General features: G+C 48.0%; 1 protein-coding gene across 1 annotated transcript in view; it reads right to left on the bottom strand.

The window, feature by feature from the left end:
* PCCB (propionyl-CoA carboxylase subunit beta) overlaps positions 1-15,079 on the bottom strand; it is a 47,587-nt gene that overhangs the window by 3,834 nt on the left and 28,674 nt on the right. Inside the window, exons 7-10 of the mRNA XM_084753416.1 lie at positions 14,261-14,369; positions 11,324-11,444; positions 10,081-10,162; positions 3,950-4,073 (exon numbers count right to left, since the gene is read on the bottom strand). Coding sequence (XP_084609542.1) covers positions 3,950-4,073; positions 10,081-10,162; positions 11,324-11,444; positions 14,261-14,369 — 436 coding nt within the window. The remainder of the gene's footprint in view (positions 1-3,949; positions 4,074-10,080; positions 10,163-11,323; positions 11,445-14,260; positions 14,370-15,079) is intronic.

Raw genomic sequence — 15,079 nt, 5'->3', positions numbered from 1 at the left:
AATAACTTCCATGAACAGCCATCTGTAACTCTAGTTATGGGGGATCCAATACCCTCTTCTGCCTTCCACAGACACTGCAAACATGTGATACACAGACATACATGCAGGCAAAGCACCCATACACATACATAGCAGTAAATGAAGATTATAATTAAATTCCTACAATCTGATCAAGCAATTTACTAACAGCCTTTTAAGCTCATGGGACGAATAATAAATACTAGTAAGACACATTTCCCCCACACTGCCCAATGAGCTGGGATCTTGCTGTGGAGACAAAATGACCTCTGACTGTTCTTCTAGGCAAAGCCGCTGGTAAGGGGCTACCATGTGTGGTATGCCTCGTGTGACTGAGAATCTAAAGTTTTAATTCCATGTTATTTAAATTGCTTAATTATGCTGTTTTAATTATTTTGGAGTTAAAATATTAATAAAAATGTAACATGTTATACACATGTCACCCACACTAATAATAAGTACAATGAAAATAAAACAAAATTTAAAAGTAAAAGGCATGAAGGCAAAGACTTTCACAAGCTAACTTAAAAACTCACAGAGTTAGCCAGGTGTGGTGGTGCACGCCTTTTATCCCAGCACTCGGGAGGCAGAGGCAGGCAGATCTCTGTGAGTTTGAGACCAACCTGGTCTACAAAGTGAGTCCAGGACAGCCAAGGCTACACAGAGAGAAACTCTGTCTTGAAAAACCAAAAAAAAAAAAGAAAAGAAAAAAGAAAGAAAGAAAAGAAAAACAACAACAAAACAAAACACACAGATTGGGCCGCAAACACATCTCTTTTGCAGAGCACTTGCCCAGCACACGTGAGACTGTAGATTCTGTTCCTAGCAACACACGTGCATGTTGGCATGGGTTTTAAATCTGTTTTGTTGGGTTCTTATACCCCTACCTCCCTTCCAACCCTTATTCCACACTACTCCCCAACACTAGGTAGAAGAAGGTGAGAGGGGAAGGGATGGAGACCTCTTCGCACCACTTCCTGCTGACTGGGAGCGTCCAGTCCCATGGGGCAGGGTTCATCTTCGCTGTCAGATTTCTTCATCTCTTTGCTCAGGACCACCTGACAAAGCACAACTAGAGCAACCAGAAGGAGCAGCAGGAGCAGCAGGCTTCTTCTTTGAAACACCATCCCTCTCTGGGCTCTGGCATTTATACCCTTTCTCAAGAGTCCCCAGAATTCCAACCATAAACTATCTGCAGCTGGCAAAGATCACCTGCTAGCACATGAGGCAAATCACAGCCACAGCTGCTGTGTACCAGCCTCTTATCCCAAACAAAACCATATCCATGTAACGTCGTAACTGGGTTTTTAAAGAAACTCTCACTATACACGCATGTGTGCACATACTTGCTGATGGTGTGGGGCTCCCCACTTTGGAGCTTGGGGATGGGAATGTGGGAAATCTTTGGTGTGGGGCTGTCCTGTGCTTAGGGATTGCTGGGCAGTATCCCTGGCTTCTACCCATGATAGATGCCTCCTACCCCACTTATTACATTGCAAATGTCTCCAAGACAGCAAAACGACTCCAGATTAAAAATTATTAAGTACTAGGCCATGCTGGCACACACCTTTAATCCCAGGACTCAGGAGGCAGAGGCAGAGGCAGGCAGATATAGAAGTTCGAGGCCAGCCTGGTCTATCAAGCAAGTTTCAAGACAGCCAGGCTATATAGAGAAACCCTGTCTCATAACCACCCCCCCCCCAAAAAAAAAACAGAAAAAAGAAAAGAAAACCCCAAAAAATAAAACTATAAAACTACAGTAATCAGGATTAGTGTGACAGGCAAAAAGACATCCAGAAAGCCACACAAAACATAAAATGGAGCGAGCACCAGGGCAGCCAGTGGGTAGGTAATGGGCTCTCCTAGGAAATGCTGATGGGCAGGGCTAGAGGCCACCGAGAGAGAGAAGCACTGCTGTCCAGGTGTGAGACAGCAGGTGTCTGAGCCCACAGAAAAGCAGGGCCAAGCAGGTTGCACCTGTAATCCCAGTGTGCTTTAAGGCCAAATGGGATATAGAGGCAGGACAGCCCCCCAAAGATCAAGGCCAGCCAGGTGTATGCAGAGGTGACACACAAACCATCCGAACTAGATCATGGGCTTAACCATAAAACCCAGTGCTGCGGAGCTCAGGCTAACCTCAGCATGGCAGTCGCGACTTCAGATTTCCAAAAATTCTATGTGTAAGAGGACACCACTATGAAACCAAGAAAGGAAAGATGGCACAGTGGTTAAGATCACTGGCTGCTCTTCTAAAGGACCCAGGGGAAGTATTTGACAAAACCCAGTGACCATTTATGATAAATGAAAGGGGGAAAGCCTCCAGCCTATTAGAAATAGGGGTGAATTTTACAAATTTTATAAGGAAGATCTACCAAACGCTTACTCTAATGGTAAGAGAGTGGCTCTCCCAGGAAGAGCGGAAATGAGGCACAGCAAAGAGGCAGGGCAGGCAGGCACAGCAGGCTGGAAGCCAGACTACTCTACCTACTGAGTTCAAGGTCAGCCAAGGTTAGTTAGGGAGACCCACTCACTGCTTTTCAATATTCTATTAGCTAATTCAATAAGAAAATTCTATAATGCTGGGTGGTGGCACAGGCCTGTAACACCAGCACTTGGGAGGCAAAGGTAGGCAGATCTCTGAGTTCTAGGACAGCCAGAGCTACTTACACTCGGTCTCAAAAAAAAGTTGTTTAAAAACCATATAAAATGAACTTCATTTATGAATAATAACAGGCAGAGTTCACAATAGTCTGCAAAGTATGAACAGACACCCTCACCAAACACACACATACACACACATACACACACACGATTTTTCTTCTCAATTTACTTATACAAAGTCTACTTAAAAACAAAAAGGTGGTCCACGCTCAGCATATCCTTTCATGGTAAAAATACTCAAAATCTAGAAACAGAGATAACTCGATTTCCACATGCAGACCAAACTTGACGCGTGCGCACAAGCACACACACACACACACACACACACACACACGCGCGCACAATTAACTCACGTTCAACCAAACTAAATATAAGGGCTAGACTCATAGAATGCTTAGAGATGCAACTCAAACATGGTGGTGCACACCTTGAACCCCAGCACTGATCACTGGGGAAGCAGAGACAGGTGGCGTTTGAGGCCAGCCAGGGCTATGTAGGGAGACCCTGTCTGACAAAGAGAAAGAAAGTGGAGACAGGGAGACAGACAGACAGGCTGGAAATTGCTGCTAATGGGGCCCAAATATGTGCCTTAGGCAATGAAAAGTCTTGGAAGCATCAATGATTAAGGCTAGTGAGGGCATGGGCCGTGTGGTGTGGGTTCTGCAGCTGCGGCAGCTGCCGCTGCTTCTGAGACAGGTCTTGTAATGCAACCCAGGCTGACCTTGAACTCAGCATGCTCCTGCTTCACCCTACCTACCTAGTGTCCTGGCTGCAGGCATGTGTCACCACACCCACGACAGGAACACTGACTTTTGTTTTCTAAAAACAAGGGACAACAGTGAAGAGAGGCAGGGCTCACAGTCCCCGCCTACACTGCACTGCTGTGAACAGTTCCTCTCAGCCAGCTATGACTCAGATCCGTCCATGTCACCCAACACGAGAGATGCTCTTCATGTCTCGGGTGCTAACTACTGTGTCTGCAGCCATTGTCAAAGAAACTGGAGACGCCAACCCCTCGACAAGGGGGAACAGAAAGGCAGTTCTTGAAAATATAGACCTTCTGAGCTAAGAAGGAACCTTGCCTTTAAATCCCAAGAGCCCAGCTGTGAAAGAGCTTCGGAAATATTTAACATTAGGAGAGAAAGACATCTTCACAACATACCTTCGAGTTTCTCCCCTGGACACGGAAGGGCAGGTGGCAAACAGGACACTAAGAACGCAGGTAGCCCTGATCCCCAAAAACAACCAGAGCTTCTGAGGCCCGTCCTACCTGAGGCCACCTTGGGCTGGTTGCCAACAATCCCAACGGTCCTCCCATTCATCCTTGCAAAGCCAACGACAATGTTCTTTGCATAATTGGGCATGATCTCAAAAAACTCTCTCTCATCAATCACCTGTAGAAATAAATTTTCTCTTAAGCTCAAAATGACTGAGACAAAAATGCTGCGATACACAGCTACGGACAGCCTTACAAAGGACAGCAGACAGCCCAGCTCAGCACAGCACAGCTATCCCTCGATTGCTGCAGGAGATGGCGCAGGGTCCTTTCACACGGCACAGCTTCTTGTAAAATATGAATCTGGCATTAACTGTGGCAGTTTGTATGAAACAATTTCAAACTTACATAACCTCATTAAGACTACTACAAAAGGGCTAGAGAGATGGCTCAGACATCAAGACCACTTGCTGCTCTTGCAGGGGACCTGAACTTGGTTCCCTGGCAGCTCACAATCACCTGTAACTCTAGCGCCAATGGATCCAATGCCCTCTTTTGGCCAACACAGGTACTACACTCATGTTACACACACACACACACACACACATATTCTTAAAAAAACAGTACAAAAAATATTCATGAATCCTAACTCAGACTCCTTACTAGTGTTTAACCAACATCCTCTCTCCCCACAATGGTCTCTTTTCTCTATATGCAGATAACGTTTCCTAAATCATTTAAGACTAAGTTACATATATGCTCTTTAAGTGAGTCTCTTACTGTCTAAAAACCAGGACACTCCCTGACCTAACTGCAGTGACTCCTAAAGCAGAAAGTGTCATTGGACGCAGTATTCATTTTTACTACACGACCTCACACAGACTTGAGCAGCTGGCACTTTCAGGGATCCAGTTTCTGGCCCCTTAAACTTTTCACCCATCGGTTTTCACTGTCCTCTGACAATGTACGCTGACATTAGTTAGTCTCTATCTCCACATCTCTGAAGACAACATACATGTTATCAGGTGGAGGGTGCCTTCTTGTTCAAGTTTGTTTGTGATTTTTTTTTTCATGTTTAGAATATGGTAGTAACTTCTAAGTGACTCACATTAAGTGGTAATGATGTCAATCTGTCCTGTACTAGAGGGACCTGTTTGGGTTCTCCTCAATCAAGCCAACTTCTCCGAATCCAATTAATAATAGAAATTTATCCTGCTCTTTATCAAGACTTCATCAAAAAGTTAGCACCTAGTGCCAGGTGTGGTGGTGCACGCCTTTAATCCCAGCACTCAGTGGGCAGAGGTAGACAGATCTATGCGAGTGTGAGGCCAGCCTTGTTTATATGGCGAGTTCCAAGACAGCCAGGGCTATAGAGCGAGACCCTGTCTAAAATAGTAATAATTGGTGTTCTACCCATTCAATTTCACATGATTAATGGTTGTTGATTGACTCTCTTGCTGCTATGATAGTTGTCAAATGTCAGCTTTTCAATTCCCATTTCTCTTCCACATTACACTTTTCATTTCTATTAGGGTGGTTTATAGATATTTTTGTGCTGTGTATTATGTACATTTGCTGTTATTTTATGCTTACATTCTCCATCTTTGTCCATGAGCACCTCTTCAAGAAAGTAGCTGTTCTCTTTTAATGGGTCCTTAAATGAGCCTTACTTAAATTCTGGAATTTAAGGTTCGGTTCTGTTTCTTTCCTGCTCCAGCCATGTAACCAGGCTTTTATCCAATGGCTGGAGTTCACACTTAAGAATGTGTTACTGGGGGGGGTGGGGGTGGGGGAGGGGAGATGGCTCAGAGGCTAAGAACACTGGCTGTTCTTCCAAAGGTCCTGAGCTCAATCCCCAGCAACCACATGGTGGCTTATAACCATTCGTAGTGAGATCTGGCCTACATGCAGGCAGAATACTATATAAGTAATAAATAAATCTTTTTAAAAAAAATGTGTTACTGGGTTGGGTGTGGTGGCTCACGCCTTTAATCCCAGCACTGGGAGGCAAAGGCAGGCGGGTCTCTGTGAGTTCAAGGCCGGCCTGATCTACAAAGTGAATCCAGGACAGCCAGGACTATAAGAGAAATCCTGGTGGGGGGAAGGGGGAGAAAAATGTGTGTCTCATCATGTCTAATCTGTTACAGAGAACCAGACAGCAAACATACACACACACACACACAAATACACAATTGTAGCCTAAAGCACGTAGTTCATTCTCGCTTACCCTTTCCTCTGATGCTCCGACACCCCCAAACCCCGACACCCCACTCCCTGCCAACAATGCAGCTCTGACTCCCATAATCTTTAAAACACACTATGTAATTCTCAAACACAGACGGAAGACTGACGATCCACATTGACTGTTGAAACTCAAGCCCTTCAGCATGAACATCCTTACTCATCTGGGCTGGGAACATACTTCCTGCCCACCTTAGTGTGAGCTGTTTCAGCACATCGTGTATGTAAAGGCCTGAGAGACCATGAAACTGCGAGGCAAAATTAATTTCCTTGCTTCTAGAACTCTGCTTACAGACTGACATGAAATAACTTACCCGCCCATCATCCCCTCTTGGTGAATTTTTGGTCTGTGTTTACATTTGTGACACTTTCCCATATTTTACATGGACAGCAACTCGGTATTGATGTTTTCTGCACAGCGGGGAATTGCATCACTTCACTCCGGGCAATCACGCCCCATTGGTTCACAGGCACCGTGTCACCTCGTCACTCCCACATATGCTCAGGGTATCCTGTGCTTTCATACTGTGGGGACCATACGTGCTGCATAAGTTCCCAGGAAGGCAATTGTGGACTATTTCCTTGTCCTAGATAATACCAGCTTCCAATAGCGTCAGACTGTGAAGAGGGCTGCGTCCCACGGGCTTGCCAAGAACAGTATTCAAACTTCTAGTCAATTTTGACGCACAAGAAATAACTCAATTTGGTTTACTTTTTCAAGACATGGCTGCCCTCCACCTCAGGGCATTTCTTGTTTCCGCAGTCTCTTGTTGCTGGCCATTGCATACACCAGGCAGCCAGGCCGAGAGCGTCCATGGATTCTCCTGTCTCCGCCTCCCACCTGGAGCCTGCTGCTGCTGTGCCCTGCCTCATGCAGCTGCTGCGGACTCGAGGTCAGGTCCCAAAGGGAGCCATCGCCCCACAGTCCCACCATGAGGACTGGACTTGAACATTCTCTTATTTGCTTGAGGACCATTTGTTGTGTTTTCAATGTTCGTATTCAGATGGCTTTTCTGCCAGTTTTGGGCTTTCTTCCCTTGGTTTATAGGAATTTGTGTCACTTTCAGATATGGCAGATGCTTTCTACCACTTTACTGTCCTTTGCCTTTTACACTTTTTTCTATGAAGAGTGGAATTGTTTTGTTTTGTTTAACTGAGGCAGATTTGAATCACAATTCAAAAGCATTTCCATATAGGCTGGCCTGCAACTTCGGCGCCTCCTGCCTCACCTTCCACAGTGCTGAGATCCCGGCCTGCAGCACCACACTCAGCTGTCCCCTTCTGTCATGTCTGTGTCCTTCCCAATGGCTCTCCAGTTGTCACAGTATCTGTCACATTAAGGAAAGCAACCTTGCTCCTGGGCACGGGGTCTATTTTTATCATCCACTATGGCTCCCCGGGGTCTGTTTCTAGCTCTTCAGTTCCACTCTGCTGGTCTGTCTGCATGCCGTTCTCACTGTTACTGCAAAGCTTTAACAGACATGGCTATTCTCACCTGCAGCGTTTGCAGAACATTCCCAGTAATTCATGCACTTATGTACAAATGTGTCTAATTCTATTTTTAAAATGTTTATTCAAGCCGGGCGTGGTGGCGCATGCCTCTAATCCCAGCATTTGGGAGGCAGAGGCAGGAAGATCTCTGAGTTTGAGGCCAGCCTGGTCTACAAAGTGAGTCCAGGACAACCAAGGCTACACAGAGAGACCATCTCGAAAAAACAAGACAAAACAAAAAAACAAAAACAAAAACAGACACAAAAAAAAAAAGAAAAGAAAAGAAAAACAAACAAGGAACATGGTCATGTTTCCATTTGCTCTGCTTACCTTCCACACCACCGTTTTTGTCTTTATTAGTGGTCAGGGCAAATTCCAGAGAAGAGCCTCCATATTTTTAAGATGGAAACTAAGTCTGCCTAGTCACTTCTGCCATTCTTACTGCTTCAAGACATACATTCTTCTAAGAGGCCACCACTGCCTGGCCTTTAGATTTGTTTTTGTTTTATGTGTATGAGTGTTTGGTGTACATGTATGTGTGCCACATGCATGCAGTGCCTGCATGGGCCAGAAGAGGGCGTCATCAGATTCCTTGGAGCTGGAGTTACAGACGTTTGTGAGCTGTCACACGGGTCCTGTGACCCAAACCTGGTACCTTCTGTAAGAGCAGCAGATACCCTAACCACTGAGCTACCTGTATTAATTGGGGTTCTGTAAAGGACCAGGGCTGACAGTACACAGATAAGATGTGTGGCTCACAAAATGTGGGCTGTCTGATGTGGGTGACGAATCAGGCAGCTGTACAGCTCACAGGTCTGGATGGATGCCTGGGGAGCTGCTGGGCTTCACGCTGTGTTGAGATCCTGGACAAGCTGCATTTAGTAAAGGCCACAGACACAGGTGAGGGCGACGGGCAAACAAAGGGCAAGAACTTTCCTTCTTCCGAGCCTGTTACCTGGGCCGCCACCAGAGGGTGTGGCCAAGATTGAGGGTGGGTCTTCCTGCTTCAAGAATCTGACTAAGAAAATCCCTCACAGGTGTGCCCGGCAGCTTGGGGTTTAGTTGGTTCCAGATGTGGTCAAGTCGACAACCAAGACCAGCCATCCCATCATCCCTCCGAAGATGTTTTATAGTATCTCCTTAGCATGTGCACACGTGTGTGTGTGTGTGTGTGTGTGCGCGCGCGTGTGTGTGTGCCACAGTGTGCAGATGGTGGTCAGATACAACTCCTGGGAGTCAGCTCTCTTTACCATGAGCTCCTGGGGATCAGTCTGGTGGTCAAGTGTCAAGGATCTCTACATCTGCTCAGCCAGCCAGCCAACTATTTGTAATTTTTGTTTTCTTACACTTAATGTTTTATTTTTGCCCTCAGTCAAAATCTTTCGTTACATTCCCCGGAAGTTGATAATAAGATTTACTGCCCAGCAAAATAGAGCACAGCCATGAGGCGGGGCAGGCTGGCCGTGCCCGCTGATTCCCTCAGGCTCCCAGAATGAGGGAGTACAAACAGGTTGTAGGCTCCAGGCCAGCTGAGCCCACACAACCATCGACATCCCACCAAGCAAGAGCTGCTGGGAGGGCTGGAGAGATGGCTCAGAGGGTAAGAACAGTGGAAGCTCTTCCAGAGGTCATGGGTTCAATTCCCAGCAACCACATGGTGGCTCACAACCATCTGATGCCCTCTTCTGGCATGCAGGTGTAAATGCAGGCAGAACACTGTACATAATAAATAAGTAAATCTTAAAAAAGAAGAAGATGTAGATTCTTGGAAATAATTCATGTTTGTCTCTCATCCATAATATGTAAAACATTTGACCATGTGAAGGTATTGGGGAACATAATTTTCTTACATTATCTATTGTAATCATTTATTTATAGAGAAATAGACTCACATTGTGATTTTTGTACTGCTTGAAAGATTTTGTTAGGACATATAAACTGTGAAAGAAAAAAAAAATAGAGCTAGAGGGGCTGGAGAAATGGCTCAGAGGTTAAGAGCACTGGCTGTTCTTCCAAAGGTCCTGAGTTCAATTCCCAGCAACCACATGGTGGCTCACACCCATCTATAATGTGATCTGACGCCCTCTTCTGGCCTTCAGGTGCACATACAGACATAGTATCCTGATCAGAAGCGCCCTAACAGCAGCACCCAAGAAGGATCACCCCGCCTCCCCACAGGCCGGTATATGGCACCAACTCTGTGTACCCCAAGGCCTTCTTAAGCCCCGAGCTCTGCTGGCCCAGCCCGCAAGTCCACCTGGGCCCTCGGTGTATCATAGCCACTAGCTCCTGCCAGAACATCCTGCCTGGTGGTCCCTTGCCCCTGGCCACTACATGTGCTACATGTGCAAACACTGAGACGGAGACCAAGGCAAATGCCTCCCACTAAGCCAAAGCACAATGGCCATGGCTGAGGCAGAGCCAGGGCAGGCAAGGCAGGAGAAGGCACTTACTGAGTGTATGATGTCCAGCATGTCGTAGGCTTTGCTTGACTCCAGAGGGACCACTGTGTCCAGCTCAGGAACCAGACGGTCACTAGAAAAGAGGCGGATGGCGTCAGTGTAGGAAGTCAGGGTCCTCCTGTGCGGGCTGGGAAGGAAATGAAGGGAACACGGCACAGCGCCTGCGCAATGTGTCTTCACTGTCTTGCTCAGCACATCACTAAACAGAGCCTGAGAACAACACCAGCTCATGTGCTTTAAAAACAAAGCAGGAAAAATAAGATTGTCCCTGGTTGTAGTCCTTCAGAGTTTGCCCTTCCGGGGCACAGTGTGGGCTGTAAAGGACACTGTAGACACTAGGACCCCACTCTTTCCTGCAGCATCTGGGGCAGAAGAGCGAGGAGCCACAGTGGGTCCTGCCCCCCAGGAGGTTAACCACCCACAGCCCTGTTGAGCAGAAAAGCTGCAGGCCCACTGGATAGAATCACCTGAGACCCAACACACCTGGGCCTGGGACTCTTTCTCTGGCACTGCAGAGAGATCAAGACAGAGCCTGTGGCTGGGCAGTGGTGGCGCACGCCTTTAATCCCAGCGCTTGGGAGGCAGAGGCAGGTGGATCGTTGTAAGTTCGAGGCTAGCCTGGTCTACAAAAGTGAGTCTAGGACAGCCAAGGCTACACAGAGAAACCCTGTCTTGAAAAAAAAAAAAAAAAGAGAGCCTGGGCCCACCTCCCTGGAGAACCAAGCAGCTTATGAGGTGGTCAGCAAAGTGCCACCCTCTGCCAGATACAGTACACATTGACATTACTTCCTTAAGGACATGGCATTGACATCATTTTGGTTATTCCTTACCAAAACAGAAGCTGGCCAGGCATGGTGGCCTTTAATCCCAGCACTCAGGAGGCAGAGGCAAGAGGATCACTGTGAGTTTGAGGCCAGCCTTGTCTACAAAAGTGAGTCTAGGACAGCCAAGGCTACACAGAGAAACCCTGTCTTGAAAAACAAAAACAAAAATGAAGTTGTCCATATTTGGACAACTCAGAAGTCTTAGCAAAACGTTGTGGTCTCTTCCTCCCCCAAAGCTACCCATTAGAAACTAGAGGTGTGAGGAAATCACCCATCACTGCTCCCAGACGGACCCTCGCCACAGCTGGGACCTTGCTGACATACTCTATTTCCTGCTCCAATCTGACCAGAGATCCTGTCAGGACAGAGGGGACAGAAAGCCAGAGGAGGACAAGCCAGCTGCCACCCACCTGGGGTCATGGCACTCGCGGACGGGAGCCGGGTCCTGGCTGCTGAGGGGCAGGAAGTTGAAGAACTCCCGCAGGTTACACAAGGCATCCACGTCGTTGTCGAAAGCTCTGTGGGCCACACCTGGGAACACAGGGAACACAGGGAGCACGGGAGGCCCAGGGGCCGGCAGTCACCCACGGAGACCCTACCACGATGCTGCAGGCTTCTCCAGCTGGGCTGCCGCCAACCGAGCTGGCAGCCGTGTCCTCAGTCCTGCCCAGGATGGACACTCCATGCCTGTTGTCGGCCTTGTGCGGCTCCCCAACTGGCCCATGGCCCTATGTTTTCTGACCCATGAGGGAAGATCCTCCCTACTTCCCAGCCTACACCAACTCCCCCACAGCCGCCCAGTGGGTGACAAAGGAAAGGAAGACCGCCCTTCTCACCGGTGAGGGGTCAAGCCACAGTTCTGGATGTGTTTGGAAATTAAAACCATCCAAGCAAGGCCCTAGGCAGAGCCAAAACCTCTTCCATTCCCACCTCACCCAGACCACATGGCTCCACCACTGCCCTATACCATCTGTTTCCTCAGAGCTGCCAGGGGGAGAGATTTTTATGTGAAATCAGGATACCAGCCACCCCCAACCCCTCCTCTGCCCCATGGCTTTGCATAAGCTACCGCTGGGGCGCTCCCCCTCAACACCCATGGGAACCCTCACTATGAGCCCTCCCCTGGCCTGTGGTTAAAAGCCCCAACAACCCAACATCTGGCAGCCTGTTCTTTCCCACAACACATCACTTCGGATGCACTGCATGGTGCCCTTGTGCCTTGTATCGCCTGTCGGCTTTACTAGAAGGTAACTGCCCCATGGACCGGGCTGTGCCGTCTCCACAGACACATTCCTAGAGCCCAGCACAGCGATTCACACACAAGCCCTCGATGAGTATCCGCTACAAGAGAAAGGAACATTCTCAACAGGACTGAGCTGTATTATTCCAAAAATATTTATAAACTGGCACAACAGTCTGGGAGGCAGTCTGGAAGATCCTCAAAGAGATCAACAGCTTTTCCACCCATACCTGGGCACGTGCCAGCAAGAAATAAAAATGTCATACAAAAGCGCCCCTCCCCCCGCCCGCCTCCACACACACACAAATGTTTATAGCAGTATATTGTATGCTACAAACATATATATGTTAGAAAACCCAAATGTCTATCAGTGGATACACAAGACATGTTGGGGCTGAGCCTGGGCTCAGTGGTAAAGCAGCTGTCTTGCGTGCTGGATGCCCTGGGTTTAATTGCCACCGCTGGGAGAAAAGAATGAAGAAAGTAGGCGGCAGCCCGCACCTGTAACCCCAACACTCAAGAAGCTGAGGCAGGAGGATTAAGACTCCAAAACCAGCCGGGCGTGGTAGCACACGCCTGTAATCCCAGCACTTGCGAGGCGGAGGCAAGCGGATTGCTGTGAGTTCGAGGCCAGCCTGGACTACAAAAGCCAGTCTAAGACAGCCAAGGCTACACAGAGAAACCCTATCTCGAGGAAAAAAAAAAAAAGACTCCAAAGCCAGCCTGGGCAACTTAGTAAGGTCCTATCTCTATGGTAAACAAATAATTAATAGTTATACTGTCATATATTAGACAATGACTCCACTAATAAGAATGAGGCACTGACAAGTGCTTCCACACAGACAAGGGTTTAAAAATCTATGGTAAGCTGGGTACAGTGGAAGTAGAGTTAGTAAAAGAAGCCAGTCGTAAAAGACTAGTAGTTTTAAATTTTGAAAGTATTATCATTTCCTCAGCCCTCCCCAAATGTTTTATGTAGAATCTAGACTTTCAAAAAAAATACGCCGCGGGCTGGAGAGATGGCTCAGTGGTTAAGAGCACCGCCTGCTCTTCCAAAGGTCCTGAGTTCAATTCCCAGCAACCACATGGTGGCTCATAACCATCTGTAATGTGATCTGATACACTCTTCTGCAGATAAAGTACTCATATACAATAAGTAAATAATTTAAAAAAAAAAAAGTAAAGTAAAAAAAAAAAAATACGTCATGAGCCACTGGGATGGCTCAGCAGGAAAAGTCACTTGTGGCCAAGCCAGACAACCTGAGGTTGATCCCTGGGACCCTCACAGTGGAAAGAGAAAACCAGTTCCTACCAGCTGTCCTCAAACCTCCACATGCATACTGTGGCACGCCCCTCACCATGCTGTAGGGAGGAAGCACATGCACCACACACACACACATACACACACACACACACACACACACACGCGCGCACGCGCACGCGCACGCGCACACGCACACATCATGGGCCTTGACAAGAGATAGTCTGAGAAGAGAACAGGAATCAAAATAGAGCAGACAAGCGAGGGAAGTAGATGAATATGAACCAAGAACCTGCCCGACATGTGCGACAATGTCAACGTGGAAGCACTTTGTACAATAAATATACACTACTAAGTTTTTAAAAAGTCATTGCTGTATGACTCCACTTACACGAACTGTCCAAAATTAGCAAATACCCAGAAACCAGGGTGGCTCATGACTGCCTATACTCCCAGCAGCTGGCATAGTTGGGGTGCAGTGGATTACGACTGTGAAATATCTTTTGCCTCAAAGCCAAAAGTAAAAGTAAAGTCCCAAGAGGGGGTTCCAGAGCATTCCTGGGCCAGTCCTGCTGCACGAATCTAAGTCGCAGCTACTTTGACCACTCAGATAGTGGCACATGTGGGGCAGAGGGGTGAGGTTGGGGGTCATTAGTAATAACCTGCTACTTAAATCTCAGACTGCAATCTGCCTACCCCTTTTGTGGGTGGACGGCAGTCTTCCTAGGTAAATGCTGCCAGTGAAGTAATAATTAAAAAAAACAAACTTTCACCACTCCACACATCAATGCCCAATGCTGTCTCCTCACCTTCTGAGGGCAGGGAGGTCAAGTAGGTCCCTCTCACCTGACACAGTGGTGTGGGTCTTGGCGCCACCCAGCTGCTCCTGAGTGACATCCTCATTGGTAACAGACTTTACAACGTCAGGGCCAGTGATAAACAGGTATGATGTGTCCTGAAAACACATGTCACAGCATCAGACTCAGGTCACCAAAGGTACTCAGAGTTCACCCCAGCCACGACCACAAATGCGGGGGGGGGGGGGGGGAGAGGCTGGGTTCCAGGATGCCCACAGACTGGAGACTTGCTTTCCGAGCCACACCACGCCGCACAGCGGTGGTTTGGACAAGAATGACCCCCAGAGGCTCACAGATTCCAATGCCTGGTCACCAGGGAGTGGCACTATTTGAAAGGATTAGGAGGTGTGGCCTTGTTGGAGGAAGTGTGACACTGGGGAGTGGGGGGTGGGGAGCTGAGGTTTCAAAGCCCATTCCAAGCCCAGAGTCTCTCTCTTCCTGCTGCCCGCAGATCCGGATGCAGAACTCTCAGCACTTCCTGCACCACGTCAGCCTATGTGCTGCCGTGTTCCTGCCATGTTGACCACACCCCTGAGTGTACCCCTGAAACTGTATGCGAGCTCTAATTAAATGCTGTGGTCATGGTGTCTCTTCACAGGAACAGAACTCACTCTTCTCGGTAGAGCACTGCTGTCTGCCTCACTCTCACTGTCGCCCAGCAGAGGGACAGGCCTCGGGTTGCGGGTGGCCCAACTCAGAGTCCATGGGCCGTGCGCTTCTTTGGTAACTTCCCAGGAGTGACCTCCTCTCCCTGTAGAAACTGAGGCACCAAGATGTGCTACAGTGAACTATTTTGAGTGAGGCTGGT

This window comes from Acomys minous, assembly GCF_964271855.1.
Source record: "Acomys minous genome assembly, chromosome: 13".
Taxonomy (NCBI): domain Eukaryota; kingdom Metazoa; phylum Chordata; class Mammalia; order Rodentia; family Muridae; genus Acomys; species Acomys minous.
This window is presented reverse-complemented; position numbering and strand designations above follow the sequence as displayed.